The following is a 15,629-nucleotide window of genomic DNA, read 5'->3' as shown; positions in this document are numbered from 1 at the left end:
ACAGATAGATACATAAGAAACTTCAATTCTCTCTCACCTCATCCACTACCACCCTGTTTCTGGTCTCCGGATTCCAGTCCCCAGCCTTTCTCATCACCTCCCAGTGATGGCCAACCCCATGAAGATAGGAAGTCGGCCCTCTGCCTAGCTGCTCTATCCACTGCCCTCTCTAGCATGGGTGGCTCAAATAGGAGCTCAGACAGCATGCACCCATATCTTTTCATCTCTTTTAAAGGCTGTGATTTGGATTTGTAACAGAATGGCAAATGTGACTTCCTGATGACTTTGCCTTAGCAGAAGCCTGAAGGGCCTAGGGGTGGAGAACATTTAGAAAACATTCTAAAGCAAGGTGCTAGACCATCTGTGCAAAATTGCAGAAAAGAAAAAAAAAATTCACAAACATTTTGTCTCCCAAAATGCAATGTGGTGGTTAAAGAGATCAAAGAAGGAATATTTCTTGGGCAAGAGCTGGTCATCTTCACCTGAAGTATGGACAGGGGAGTTGAGCCTTACTTTTCAGCAAGGGAGCAGTTTTTAAGAGGACAGAAGAACAGAGGTCTGGGATGGGCTAGTTGCCCAGCTGTGGCAGGGCTCAGGGCTGCAGCTGACCTGGGAGCAAGCTGTCAGGGGGGCTTTTCTTCTGGCCAGTTCTACACACAGGGAAACAGCCAGAACTGTCTTAGAATGGATGGCCCAGAGAAAATGCCTGGAATGTGCATAGTCCTGGGGCACTGGAGTCCTGGGGTTGGCAGGGGTAAAGCATAGCCAGACCAAGAGAGGACCTGCATGTGGAACTCACAGCAGGTGGCTCTCTAATGAGCCCCAAAAAGCTTGAGAGAGAAACAGCAATTTCACACATCTGCTACCTCAGGGCATCGGCTCTAAGGCAAAACAGGAGTAAGGAAAACTTCCTGTGTGTTCATCAGGAGCAATGGCTGCAGTGTGCACTTCCAGAATGGGAATGGTTCAGGACCAAAGGTCAGCCCTGATCCAAGGCTCTACTTTATTCATAGCCATCACCACTGTGTTCAGAACAGTTCTGTCAGTTGATATAAACCCACATTCTCATCAGCAGTTTTCTTTTTCTATTGGTTTTTGGGTAATCTCAGAAGTGGATTTTTAAATGATCTCCCCACTTTTTTTTCCAGTTTCCTTTAATTCATCTTAAAAAATTCATCAGATAGAATAATATTTAAAACATACAAAGCAGAAGCCCCTTCATAATTTCCCCCTTTTGAATAAGACACAATTTCCTTGCTGTGGCTGTCAAGGAGAGGGACTGCACTGTTCCTTTCTACCTCTAGATCTCTGTGTCACCTGCTCCCTCCTCTCTGGGCGTGGATCTACTCTCTGGCCCCAGCTCCTTGGAGCCTTTCCCTGTGTCCCAACCTTGCACAACACTCTGTTTCTAGCTGGACTGCACTTCCCTGACGTTTCCTGGAGCCTCTTCTCATCTTTCCTATTTCAGCTTAAAGGTCACCTCCTCAGAGAAAGTTTCCCTGTCCCTCTCCTATATCATCTCCTGCAAAAAATTAGACTTAAAATATTTAACATAAGTATGAAGAATAAGCCATAAATTGCTGGTGCAGTGGTGTAGGCTGTAATACCAGTGATTTGAGAGGCTGAGACAAGAGGATTTTGAGTTCAAAGCCAGCCTCAGCAACTTGGTGGTGAAGCTCTAAGCAACCCAGTGAGATCCTGTCTCCAAATAAAATATTTTAAAAAGGTTGGGGATATGGCTCAGTGATTAAGCACCCCTGGGTTCAATCCCCAGTACCCTCTCCCTCCAAAAAAAAAAAAAAAAGAGTAAGTTTTCCTTGTTTCTCCCTGTACAGCACACCTCTGATTGCCTGTCCATCACCTCCTGTGGTTATATTTAAAACATACAACTCACTGCTGGGGTTGTAGCTCAGCGGTAGAGCGTTCGCCTAGCACGTGCAAGGTCCTGGGTTTGATCCTCAGCACCACATAAAAATAACTAAGTAAAATAAAGGTATTTTGTCCAACTACAATTAAAAAATAAATTTAAAAAATTAAACATACAAATCAGAGGCCCCTTCATAATTTCCTCCTTTTGAATAAGACATAACGTGGCTATATTCAAGTTGTTTATTTACTTGTTTATTTTTTCTCTCCCACTGGGATATAACCTCTATGGGGAGTGCAACTTTATTTGTGTGTGTGTGTGTGTGTGTGTAAGTTTATTGTGTGAATCCCTGCCCAGAGCATGTACTCAATAAATATGCGCTGAGTGCAGGACCGAAGAACCGAGGCAATGGGTAAGGGAACCACACCTGATCCAGGTTTCCTCCCGCCCACCTGGCGTCATCCTAAGTCCTTCTTCTTTATTTGGATGAGGGCTAGTGGAGGCAAGCCCTCACATGGAGCGACACCCCCTCCTGGGTGACAGCCAAACCGTTTTCATGACTGCAGCCGCACCTCGCTACAGGAAAGGCTGCATATGTTTCTGTGACCCTCCCACTGACAGCAGCAGGCAGCGGGGCCAATGCTGAAGTTATTTTTGGTAAGGAACTGGACAAGTGCTGTGCCAGACTCAGCCTGGGTGCTTTGTGGCATTTGGTGGAAATACAGACTCCTTTGGCAAAGCTGGAGAGCCTGCGGGCCTGTCACCTGCTCTGGGAAAGGGCAGAAGCCTCTGAATTTCTGCGAATAATTTTCTAAGCAAAGCAGCTCAATGCTGTTTGTAATAGTAATAATAAGACTTATTAATAAGAGCTGGCCAAAAGGAATGGAGAGGGCAGGGCAGGAGTTGTTGACATGTTTGAACTTCTGCTCTAAAGGCAGTGGGCAGAGTGACTCTTGGTTAACTTCTGGCTCTCAATGCTATGGTGAGAAGGTTCTATTTCAGCGTGGGATAAGGTTTTGTATCATATCAACAAGATGTCCACACAGAACAGCATGACTAGCTGTATTCTCTTTTGAACACACATTCATTTCTGTTAATTAATATTTTTGTAATAAGGGCAGTATCAGGACCAGGACTACCACAAGGTAAGTGAAGAACCCAGAATGCAAGACTTAAGGAAGTGTGCACTCTTGAGGTCATGCAAATGGAAGCTCAACTGACTGACCCATCCGTTTTCAATTCATTTTCTTCTTGTGGCAACAGAACCATGCCAAATGGAGGCGGCACTCTCCATTCTCCTTGGATGCAAATGTGGCCATGCATATAAGAGATATGCTTGCAACATCTGAATCACATTCATCTGGAGGTTGTTGTCCCTTCTTGGGACATGGCAGTTACTAGCTGGAGGATGGAAATCATGTCCTAAAAGTAGGTTGACCTGTGAGCCTGGTCTCTGGATCTTATGAACTGAGCTTGCTGCCTACCCAGGACCACTTGCCTGCCCAGCCTGAGCTGTTACTTGAGAAACCATTCAACTCTTATGCAACTGAAGGCATTTTGAGGTCTAGTTGTCATACTAGCTTTGTGTCTGCTTCAATGACATAATATGTTCCTGGGGTGCTAGATGAGGGTTTCTAACAGTCTCACCAGGGCTTGGTTTGGTTCTCTTTAGTTCTTCATTCTGCTTATTCTGCATGCTCCCTGATAAGTACTCTACTAGGGTCTCCTGATGGATCAGTAGCTGCTTGGCTGCTTCCATCCAGGCTGCATTGTGACCAATGGTTGGAGTCTATGTTTCAATTCTCAGATAAAGAAATCCAGATAACTATAAATCAGTTAACCTGAGCCATGCACCCACATCTGAACCAACCACCAAGTATCATAAGGAAGACATTGTACGTGACAGTGTACCTGTTCTGGAAGTAAGGGGTAGGGTATGCTCAGAATCCCACACTAAAATAGAACCTTCTCACCATAGCATTCAGAGCCAGAAGTTAATCAAGAGTCACTCTGCCCACTGCGACCACTATTACAGGGAGGGAACCCAGATGATGACGAAGCAAACTGAAATGCATGCTATAAATAAGCAGCACTAATTGAATGAAAGTAGGGATGGAAATAACAATATTTTGTGTCAGATTTATCTCTAATGAAACTAATTTTGTGTAAATATGTCTGGCTGTCTATAGTAGTGCAGCTGTGTATTATATAACTCAATAAGAACTACTATATGGTATATTTCTGTGATCCTTTCCCTTTGTGTCGCCATGGCATGTTGCATAATTTGAAGAAATCTAAGGGGCTAAGTGAATGGCATATCATAGACTATATTTTAAATGTATTATTAATTTGATTTTACCAAACAAAGCATATATTGGACTCAATCTTGAAATTAAAACTGTTGTTTTTTTCACATCTAGTTTGTTTCTAATCTCCTCATTTCTAGTTTAATTATTTATGGATGGTTATTATACTCAACATTAACTATCAAGGGATGGATTTCTTGACCTGTTTTCTCAGTTATTATTTCTGTTATTGTCAGCCATTTAGTTCAAGCTCCTTATGCCTTTATTTCTTCATTATTTGTTTATATGATACTGTAGATTTGGTCTACAAATGATGTGATGAACAAATTCCTTCCATGAACACCTCTATTTCATGGCTACCATGGAATATATATATATATATATATATATATATATATATATATATATATATACTCTAAGTCTTCAAAAATAGCTTTCCAAGTGACTTTACCATTTTCTATTCTTTTGGTGAGAGATTTAAACTTAAAGAATCATTTTTCATAGAAGGCCAAGTGAAGACAGAGCAGATGGTTTGCTATACAGCAAAGATGGAGTTCTCCCTGTCAGAATATTTGCCTTTTGATTGTCCCAGTTTAGTCTCAGTTCTCCTATGACACATTGGGCAAGTCTCTTTTTTGGCAACCACCAAACCAGGGTGTCTAAAAGCCTGTGTTTCTGATGAGAAGGGGAAGCTTCTATAATCTTGGAGTCAAAAGCTTTTTATGTCATCAGTCCAAATAATCCACTAGATGGATGGATTATTTTCTCAGTGGCTTTGACCACAGGTCACTCAGCCTTGGTTTGGTCACCTCTAGTGAGCAAAAATGGTCTAATTGCCAAGATGTTCTTTGCCTCTGTGGACACCACAAATGAGAAAGGTCTTCTCTAGAGACCAAATAGTAGGAACTCCCTCCCACAAGACACCTGCTCTTCAAGAGGCACCAGACTGTGTGGAGCAGAGCTGAGGACCACACACCTCCCTTGCATCCTGGCTGAGTCTCCAGTGTGGGTCCCAGGGCAAGTATCAGGGCCTACTCTTCTGAGCATCAGTTTCTGTAAAACATGGATGCTAGCACTGAACTCATTCTTACCTTGAGAAATTGAGCACAATATCCGGCAGAGTGGTGCTCAGTAACTGTTAGCCGCGATCAACTCATGTCCCCAGGAATGTGTCAGTCTGGAACCCTGAGTGGAAAATCGTGTCCTGTTCCTGTTTATTTTATAGACATATTTACAGTGCGGCTGACGTTAAGAGGGTATGCTTTGCTGATGGTGAGCACTATATGCCTGGCATTTACACAAGGGGGTTCCTGCCTCAAAGGGTGCAAGGGAGTTTAAGTTTAGAGGCGTTAATCCTTGCAAATGCCTCCGAACAGTGCCTGGAACCGAGGTGGCCATTTGATAACCACTAAGAATTTACCGAGCACCTATTTCAGGGCCAGGCTTTGGGGACGGCAATGAGGCCAAGTCTTGGCCTCTAGAAAAATTACAGTCCTGCGTGCGGGAAGGGCAGATTCAAAGGAGAAGCACATGGCAAACCATACAGTGAAGGCCTGGTGCTGGATGTCAAAGAAACCCCAGGGCGCTCTCCCCTTAAGCCAAGACGTATAGCCAAGGTCAAAGCCAACCAGAGCGACCCTACCTCCCCGGGCAAGCGCACCCGGTGTCAGCTCTTCTGGGAAAGGATCAGGGCTGAAGGGAGGGGTAGGGATGGCAGCGGCTGGAAAAGGGTGAAATTTCCAATCAAAATAAGTCACCCGAGCAACAGGAGGGGGCGCGTCGCCTGGGTCGGCTGTGGGCAAGGTGCGCGGGCCGCTGGGGCGCTCTGGGCGGGGTGCGGCGGAATCGGACGGGGGCTGGGGAGGGGGCGATCGCGCGCCTGAGTGTCCGCGCGCGGGTGGCCGCGGCCCGGCGCTGGGACCCGCGCGGCTCCTCCTCTTGTCTCCCTCCTCCAACGCCACCTCCCCATCCTCTTCTTCCTCTGACCCCTCCTCCCCTTCCCCCTCCTCCTTCTTCCTCCTCCTCTGCCGGGAGAGGCCGCTGGATCTCTCGGCAGCCGCGCTCCTCCCCCTGGCCGGCCGGGGTGGAGTCAGCTGACGCCGGCGCTCCAGCCTCGCCTCCCCGCGCCGCGCTCCCCAAAGTGGCTGCGAGCCGGCCGCCCACTTTCAGGGTTGGGGGACACGGAAAGTGATGCACGCCTCCTGACGCCTGGCCGAGCCACAGCCCGAGCAGCTCGCCTCTTCAACTTTCTCCCCCAGCTCTTTCTCTCCACCCTGCCCTAAGCCCTCCCCGGAGCCGCTTGGGGTGCGTGCTCTTGGCTAAGGGGGGTCAGCGGCTGTCTGGGATGGCTTCCAATTTTAATGACATAGTGAAGCAAGGGTACGTGAGGATCCGGAGCAGGCGCCTAGGGGTGAGTATCGATCCTTTGCTGTTCCGCTCGCCCGTTCAATTGTCTCTGCCCTTCGCCAGCATCCCCGGAGGTGGCAGGAGCTGGCCGGCAGCGCGTCGGTGAACCGCGCTGGGGCTTCGCAGTCCACATCCACATCTGCCGGGGCTGCCGCGGGGAGGCGGGCGTCTAGGTATGTGATGATCTATCTTTATCCCTCGGATGACTTGGCTTTCTGGTGGTTGCCACAGTAGCCACTGGAGCCCATCTAATCGACATAAATATTTCTCGGTAGCCATGGGAGTTAGAGGCGAGAAGCCTGGCGGGGGGGCCCAGCCTGCCGGATGCCCCCGGTGCCCCTCGTCCCACTCGCCGCCAACTTCACTTTTTCAGCGGACGGTGTGAGCAAGGGCAGTGACCCTCTGACCCCGGCGAGAGGTTTCTGCCAAGAGAGAGGTCTTCTTGGACCCGGCGCTGGACAGTGACTTTCCGAGGTGTTGGCAGGCGAGGTGGGCTGGCCTCTGAACAGGGCCAAGTTGGGGTAGATACCCACATCTGAATTTTCCCTCGTCCTTAACCTGGGCGGTGGATTTCCGTTGCTGGAATACCTTGTAGACCCAAGGGAACCTGATACCTGGCATAGAGCAAGCGCTTCCTAACATGAGCTGAAAGAAAGAATGAATGAATATGAGGGCACATGGGGACAGATGTTGACACCGGATGGCTCCTTTCTTAAACTCCTTCTCTGCTCAGTGTGGGGTACTTCTGAAGTCCAGCCTCTCTTTGGGTTTTATTGAAGAAATTCTCAAGGGAGGGGAGGATACTGGAATATTTTTTTTTTTTAATACCAAACCACATCACTTCTTCTTGCTTTGTGTCCAGTATTGTGACTGCTTGGTGGATGGTGTGCACTTGGGTGAGGCAGTGGAGGCGCGACGGGGGAAGAAGAGGAAAGTTCAGTAAAGCCTGAAGTACCAGTGTCCTCATGCTATGGCATGGCCTCACTAGGGGTGATAAGTTGACTCTTTTACTCTACAAACATGTCATTTGGTATCATTCTTTTATTTAGTCTTTGGACATTTATTTATTTATTTAATGTTCCAGATAATTTTACTGAAATTCAAACAGAAATTTCACAGTAGTGACATGAGCTAGGGAAGAATGCCGGGTGGGGAAAAGCATCCCTATTTATTAGAAAATCTTGCCAATTTGGCTTTTTCCTTTCTTTTTTTTTTCCCCTGCTGGGTACCATGTTTTAGCAATTACATCCTGTGTTTTGTGAATGCATAAATATATAATTAGGGAGAAATGTAATAGAACTACCCAATCTTTATTAGCTTTGCCAAAGTTTCTGCTCTGCAAATATTCTTATCAGCAAGGGTAAGCATGCTGGGGTACCTAACCAAGTCACTCCCATGTAAGGGGCAGGAAGTAACAGGAATTTTATATTTTTCATAACCTTATGGGCCAGCCAACTGTTACAATTTTGAAGGGAGCAATAACAAAAAACATCATTCTAATTTTACATTGACTCCATCATGTCAATGGAGGGAATTGGTGATAGACATTCATTCTGTTAGGGAGCATTCCAACAGAAATAGGGCATGCATTATTAATGCACGAAGTATGAATTATTCATAAGGATCAGAGTTTATGCCAAATTGTGACACATGGTGACTTATTTGAAAAACTGGTTACCATCCCTTTTGAGTTTATGGCAATTGAGATTATTTTTTTCTGTCCTATGATAACTGACACAATATAGTCCTGTGTGTGCCAACATTTATGGACAGATATTTGAAGCAGAAGGGAAGGTAATATAGTTTAGTTTGCATTTGTTTAATATTTTAGAGCATTTTGAACCAGTGAGCAGTACATTTTACTGAGATTTTTTTTCATTTTATCTGTGTTGATACTCAAAAATATATGAGGATATTCACTGAATTATAGTTATTGCTCATGGAGAGAAAAGTCAAAATATGATCAAACAAATCTGGCCTGGTCTTATTTGTTAACATCATTTCTTTTTAAAAAATGTGCTTTTGATATACTTTACAGAGGAGGTGGATTTCTTGTTGTCAGAATACAGTGCAAACTAAAGTTTTGTTGGAGGCTGCAAGTAATGGTGAAGGATGCTGTCGGGAAATGGCAAAAGACCCTCTGTCTAAAGTCAGGGATGTAAGTATTGCTAATCTAGGCTGCTTATAGCCCAGAAGAGCATGCAGAATGTACATTCTGGGCACTTGAGTGAGTCTAGAGAGAGGGTTTCATGCCTGGCACAGAGTGGGCACTCAGTAAGTGCGCATGGCCAGACGCAATGAGGGACGTGGTGCACGCATGACCTTGTAGTTCATAACCCTCCTTGGAGCTAACGTGACAGGGACTTTACTAATGGAATCCAGACAAGCGTCTGTGGATTATAGCCATGTTTGAAAGGGCTTATAATTAAACAAGAAAACAGCATTTCATGGTAAGCAGCTGTTGTATCAAGGAATGTTCCCTCAGGTTTGGAAAAGGAGGAGACAGGAATGAGTTGTGCTGGTAGTACTTGTGAGCTCTGTGACCCTTGACTTTCCAGTTTTCTAGTTTATCTGTATAAAAAGATTCTTTACTGATGTTCTTGGGAGAATTCAGTAAGATAATATCTATGAACCAGCAATGAATGCTTAGAGCATTAATTCTGATTGTATTATTGTCTTTTAGGGTTGGTGAAGGTTATAGGAAGTATGGGTTTCCTTATTTATCTATGTAGAAGTGTTCAAAGGCATAATTTCTTATTATTTAAATTTATTTTAACTGATATATGAGAACATAAAAATTATACATATTTATGGAGTACCATGTGATATTTGGTACATGTATACATGTATAATACTAAAATCAGGGTAAACATGTCTAGCTCCTCAAACATTTTTCATTTCCTAATGGTGAAAAAAAATTAAAACGGCATAAATATTTATGCAATTCTAGAGTTTTTCATTGGATGAAGCTTTTACAAAACACATACATACAGAGACATATATGATACATTTATATAATTAAGTGGTTTTTCAATGGAACAGGAAATATTCTAAGAACATCTCCATTTAAGTATGTCAAAGATAAATGCTCTCCTTTTACTGAGATCCTATGTGAAAGTGATAAACAAATTTGTATATATGTATATATAAGCTTACTGTTTTCTTTAAACACCAGAAAGCTTAATGAAATTCAACTCGTTTAATTTGAAAGTCTCAGTGTCTGCACATCTGCATTCCCCAGCTTCATCTGCATTGGTTTGTGGAGGTCTCAAGCTGTGCCCTGGGTACAGTATTTATTCAGGGATGTTGATGCTAATATCTGGGGAGCTGAATGGGGAGGGGAAGCAGAGATCTATAATTATCTGACCAATTCTCAGAAGACACTGAACATTTCTTCTTAGATGAGTGGTCAGGCAGGTGGTTTATGCATCATCCTGCAAAGGGCTTGTGTATGTGGGTGGGTGGTATTCACATTCTTCTCTTGGTATCTTTCCTTGCAGTGGAGAAAATTTAACAGTCAGTAATTGCCCTGGCTTGTCCAAAATGCAAGTCTCAGAACTTCAACTCAGACCTGTGTTCTTCATCTCTATGCACTCCCTTAGCTACTTGCCTTTAAATAACCATTCTTTGCTCTTATCTACCAGGAACTTATCATCTTGGACTACTTGAATTCCACTCAGTCAAATTCTCCTTTCTACCCCGTATCTCCACTTGGACATGGAACAGATGTCTCAGACTTCATGCATGTGAACATGATTCTTTCTTCCATACCTTCTCCTAGGGTTGGCTCCGGCTCAGTCATTAGGATCACCCAAGTAAAAGCCAATCATCAATCAATCAAGCAAGCAAACCAGCAAGCCCAGGAGCCTTGCCGTCTCCTCTTACCTTGTGTCCCTGCAACCAGTTCGTTAAGAGATCTCCTGGGCTGTGTCTCTGAAGTGTATCTAGAATATAGCTCCCACTATCCTCTGCTACCACCCTGGCCAGACCCCCATCCTCTCTCCTATGTTGTAATAACTTCTGTCTCCCTGCCTGCACCCTTATGCTTCCTAGTCTGTTCCCAAAACAGCAGCCAAAGTGATCCTTGGAAACTGTAAGGCAGATCCTGTCTCCTGAGCTGCTGAGACTCCTAAAGGCTTGGCTGACTCATCGCTTTATCTCTCTCTCTGGTCCCTCAGCTTAGAATGCTAGTTCCCATGGTCTCCCCCTGCCTCACTCTCTCACCCCACCTTCTCAAATGCCACCTTCTCAGCGAGGCCTCCCAAGCCACCCTGTCTTGTTTCTCCCCCACTTCTCTGATATCCCTAGGCTACCACTACCTTACCTATTAGTTTGTATATTTTACTTATTTATTGCTTGTGTACCCCATAGAGTAGGCAAGTCTCCCCAAGGTCTAGGATTTCTCTCTCCTTTAATCCTAGCTGTGTTTCTAGGACCTGGCATAGAGTGGGCACTTGACGAAACCACTGTTGAGACGCAGAGGCTCTGACAGAAGACTACTTTCAAAGCCCAGCTCAGTGACTGGGGGTATGACTTCTGGTGAGCTTTTAAATATGTATAAGCCCCAGACTTCTAAAAACAGGGAGACTCTTAATACCCACCTAATGCGTGCTTGTTGTACAGGGCTTAACACAATGCTTGACACAATAAAAACCCAATTAGCGTTTATTACTGTGCTCACTCCTGCTACCAGTGCTGTTGGAGACAATGGTACTTACATGGTTTTTATTAGTAGTAGCTTCTATTGCAGGGATGTCTATTCTCAAAGAAATTGCTGCTTAGCAACGGAAACAAACTTAATAACCACAAAATAATTAATGTACAAGCACAAATATTGCTCGCCACTGAAGCTGAGTATAGGAAGAGCATTAGTCTTTGTAGGAATGTTTCTGAGTGTGTGTGGTACTGAGGATTGAACCCAGGGAAGCTCTACCACTACTAAGCCACATTCCCAGCCCTTTTTAATTTTTTATTTCAAGACTGTAATTCACTACATTGCTTAGGGCCTCGCAGAGTTGCTGAGGCTGACCTGGAACTTGGGATCCTCCTGCCTCAGCCTCCCGAGTTGCTGGGATTAAAGGGATGCACCAGAGTACCAGGTATTTTTGGTCCTCACATAAGTGGCAGTGCACCTCATAAGGAGGTGCAGGTCTCTGGAGAGCTTCAGTTTGCGAGAACTCACCAACTTAGGAGGCATTGCTCTTAATTTGGAGCCTTTCTCTTGGGTGGCAAAGGATAGATTAGAAAGGTGGCCAGCGTCTAGGAAGAAAGATTTTCTAATCCCTCCCTTTCCCTGTTTCACCTGACCCAGTGTGCAGAACAGGTTTCATATTTATTTAATGTTTTCAGATTTTCATGTTTGGGAATCTGTGCATTTTTTGTGACATAATGACAAAGTCATAACATAATATGAAAATCGTAGACATAGAATAGAGTCATCTTGTGCCCTCATCATGTCATTTTTGTTTTGGCATCCACCACATACACATACATACTGCTCGGTAAGACACACAAAGTGCTGCTTATCTCCCCCCAGGGCAAGAGGCCAGATAGGGCATGGATGCCCAAGCTCCTCAATGTCCCCTCATTTGGATAGACTTTCCTGCTGTGGGGATCCACATTAAGAAGGCCTCTCTGGCCATATCTTAGGCACCCATATGGGTGATGGGATTCATTATGCATAAATTCAGCCTTCCTCATCATCTCTGACACGGATTTAAGCAATGAATGGCCAATTGTGTGGCTTTATGTGTTGACATAAACCAACTTACAGATAGGATAATATCCCACGTTTGCCAAGGAACCTTTTAGGATCATGTTCACTAGATCAGTAGACATATTTATTTTTTAGGCAGCCTTGTAGTTTTTATGAGGAATTATTTATCTTTGGTATTTGAAGAATTTAGTTTTCATTTGGTATCTATTTGCTATTGTTATTTTATCATTCATCAAATATTTATTGAGTGCTCACCAGTAAGACCTTGAATGAGACAGAGGCAGTCGCTGCCGTCAAGAAGCTTACAGTCTCATTTTGGGCTTGTGTTTTTCACAAGAGGTTAATACATGCACAGTAGGCCAGGGTGGGCTGGAGTCCAAGTAATAGGGCCAGTACTGAAGAGGAGAGATATTTGCAGGTCTCTTCCTGATCCGCTTTTGTAGAATAAGGAAGGACACATATGATTTTCTCTTACTCTAGGAATTTGATCCTAGTCAGGTGGAAAGGAAACCTTTGAAGATTTCAGCTCAGGAAGAGATTATGGTGCCTTCCTCCTGCAGCCCCCATTCCTGTGAAATTCAAAATAAAGTTGTGAGTTTCGAAATGCCACAAGATATATGTGAATGTTGGAGTTAAAATAGCTCCTTCCCAGACTGCAGATGGCTTACATTTTGGATAAGGACTTGGAAGCTGATCTTGGTGGAGCAGCCAGGGGCTGTCCTTGTCTTACTAGTGTTCTGAGCCTCTGTATGTGTCCTGCATCCCAGAGAACATAAAGGCTCCGGTGAGTATTGTGCTGCAAAGTGGAGTGCTCAGCCAGGCTCCAGGGGAAGGGCCTCGGTGATCCCTGGGGTAGTGCATCATGTCCTGCATCCGATTCCCACACAGGTCTGGAATCCTGCTCCAGGTCCTCTCCAGCCACCTTTGCAAGAGGATAAGAATCCCTGTCTTATTTTTAAAAAATTCACCTTTTTATTTTTAGAGAATTGTAGGTTCAATGCATTTTTAACAAATACTAGAAAGATAGCCCATGAACTTTACTCGGCTCCCCCAGGGGTGACTTGGTACAACTTTGTAATATGGTGTCAAGACCAGCACACTGATACTGGTCAAAACACAGAACATTTCCCTCACCACAGGGTCCTTCTTAGTGTCCTTTCATAGCCCCTCTGTCCCTCCCCTGCCCTGCATAATCCTAAACGCCTGACAGCCACTAGTCTGTTTTCCAGTTTGATAATTTTTGTCATTTCAAGAATGTTATGTAAATCGAACCAGACATTATGTAACCTTTGGGGATTGCTTTTTTCTCTCACAATAATTCTCTGGAGAGCCAGTCAGAGTGTGGGTTTCAGAGTTTGCTCTTTACTGCTGAGCAGTGTTCCCTGGTGTGAATGTCATACAGTTGGTCGAGCCATTCACCTGTTGAAGAACATCTGGCTGTTGTGAAGAAGGTTGATTTAAACATTTGTGCAGTTTCTGTGGGAATGTTTTCCTCCCTCTAGATGAGTGACCAAGAGTGCCCTTGCTGGCCTGCGTGATAGTTACAGGTTTCGTTGTTTTAGGACACTGTTTAACTGTTGGGCCATTTGCATTCACACCTAGCAGTGCATGTGTGCTCCAGTTTGTCTGCATCCTCATCACCAGTTCTTGGTGTTAACTCTGCTGAGGAGTGCAGTGATGTCTCAGTGTGGTTTTAATTTGCATTTCCCTACTGGGTAGTAACGTTGAGCATCTTTTCCTGTTCTTACTTGCCATCTGTATGTACATTTCCATAAGGCGTCTAGGTTGTCTTTCAACTATTGAGTTTTGAGAGTTCTTTAGATATTCTAGATGCTAATCTCTTTTCAGATTGGGATTTGCACGTACTTTCTCTGTCAGGAGCTTGCCCTTTCCAGTCTTAACATGGTCTGTCATAGAGCAAAAGTTAAAAAAAATTTTTTTTCAGTACTGGATATTGAGCTGATGGTCTCATGCATGCAAGCAGTCTGCCACTGAGTCATATCTCCAACCCCAAAGTTTTGAATTTCAATGAAGCCCAGTTTATCACCTTTTTCCTTTTTTGGATCATACTTTTAGTGTTCTTTGGCTGCTTGGGATTCCAGAGATTTTTTTTTCCTAAAAAAATTATAGTCTTCTCTTTTGCATTCAAGTCTGTCATTCATGTGAGTTCATCTACAAGGTGTATTTTAAGTTGAGGTCCATTTTTGCCTGTGAGTGTTGGGTTGCCCCAGGACCATCATTGAGAAAGATGGCTTTTCTCTTGAATGGGCTTATGCATGTCCCCTCCTGAGGTCTCTGTTCTGTTCCCTTGCCCTACACCCCTGCATATGTGCAGCAGTATGTCTGTCTGCAGCTGTGCAATAATTCTTGAATCAGGATAAACTGATTCCTCGTAGTTTCTTCTGTTTTCAAAATTATTTAGCTATTGTCATTCCTTTGCCTTCAATAGAAATTTTAGAATAATATTGTCTGTAACTACTAGAAATCTTTCTGGGAGTACTGTCTCATTTTTTTAGTATATTTATAACTGAGTGAGTGCATTAGATTTTCCATGGTGGAAATAGGGTAAGTTTGGGACTCACACACTACTTTGAACTTCAACTTTGCCACTCACTGGAGAAAATTCCTTACTTTTTTCTGATCTTCAATTTCCTCAGATAAAAATGAGGATAATAATATACTTTTTGCAAAAAATAAGTGTGTCTAGCTCTTCATCTTGTGCCTGTCTCATCATAGGAACTCAATAAGTAGTCATAATATTGATTTTTATTTCTTATTGAGGCATGTGTGTTGTGTTATGTGAAAGAGCCATGAACTAGTATAAAATAATCCACTCACATCCCACCAGAAAAGCCACATCTTTGCTAATGACCCATAATATCACTTCTTCCTCTTATATCAACTTCAGTGATATATTATTTTATAACACTGGGTTTATTTAAGGGGGAAAAATCAAGGGTTGAATACATTAGCCAAAAGAGCAGAGCTTTGGTTAAAATGCTGGCCACGATGTTTATACCTATTAACCTTAGCAGTGTGGTCCAGATGTGAGAATCACAGGTCTGGAGAGAGTTTTAGGGCATTCCACAGCACTGAATCACAAAATGAAAATAAGTGTTAGTTATTATCCAGTGCATCTCAAAGAGTTCACGGCTAGTCAGCCTTTTAAGAGACAGAGCCATCCTTAAGTACAAAGTCATTAGATTAACAATATTTCATGACATCCATTAACTTTATACTATGCTAAATTTTACATTTACCTTCAAGCAAAGCTGTTACTGTTTAAGGTAAGAATTTATTGCTCTCTTTAAAATAAGCTTATTTAATTTAAAAG

At 43.7% G+C, this 15,629-nt stretch overlaps 1 protein-coding gene across 1 annotated transcript in view; it reads left to right on the top strand.

The window, feature by feature from the left end:
• The first annotated feature begins 6,240 nt into the window (after positions 1–6,240).
• Dok5 (docking protein 5) overlaps positions 6,241–15,629 on the top strand; it is a 145,573-nt gene continuing 136,184 nt past the window's right edge. The window contains exon 1 of the mRNA XM_046433906.2: positions 6,241–6,583. Coding sequence (XP_046289862.1) covers positions 6,518–6,583 — 66 coding nt within the window. The 5' untranslated portion in view covers positions 6,241–6,517. The remainder of the gene's footprint in view (positions 6,584–15,629) is intronic.

This window comes from Marmota monax, unplaced genomic scaffold (genome assembly GCF_021218885.2).
Source record: "Marmota monax isolate L192 unplaced genomic scaffold, Marmota_monax_Labrador192_F-V1.1 WCK01_AAM20220418_F8-fsc00014, whole genome shotgun sequence".
NCBI lineage: Eukaryota > Metazoa > Chordata > Mammalia > Rodentia > Sciuridae > Marmota > Marmota monax.
Note: the sequence above shows the minus strand (reverse complement) of the source record. Positions and strands in the feature narration are given on the sequence as shown.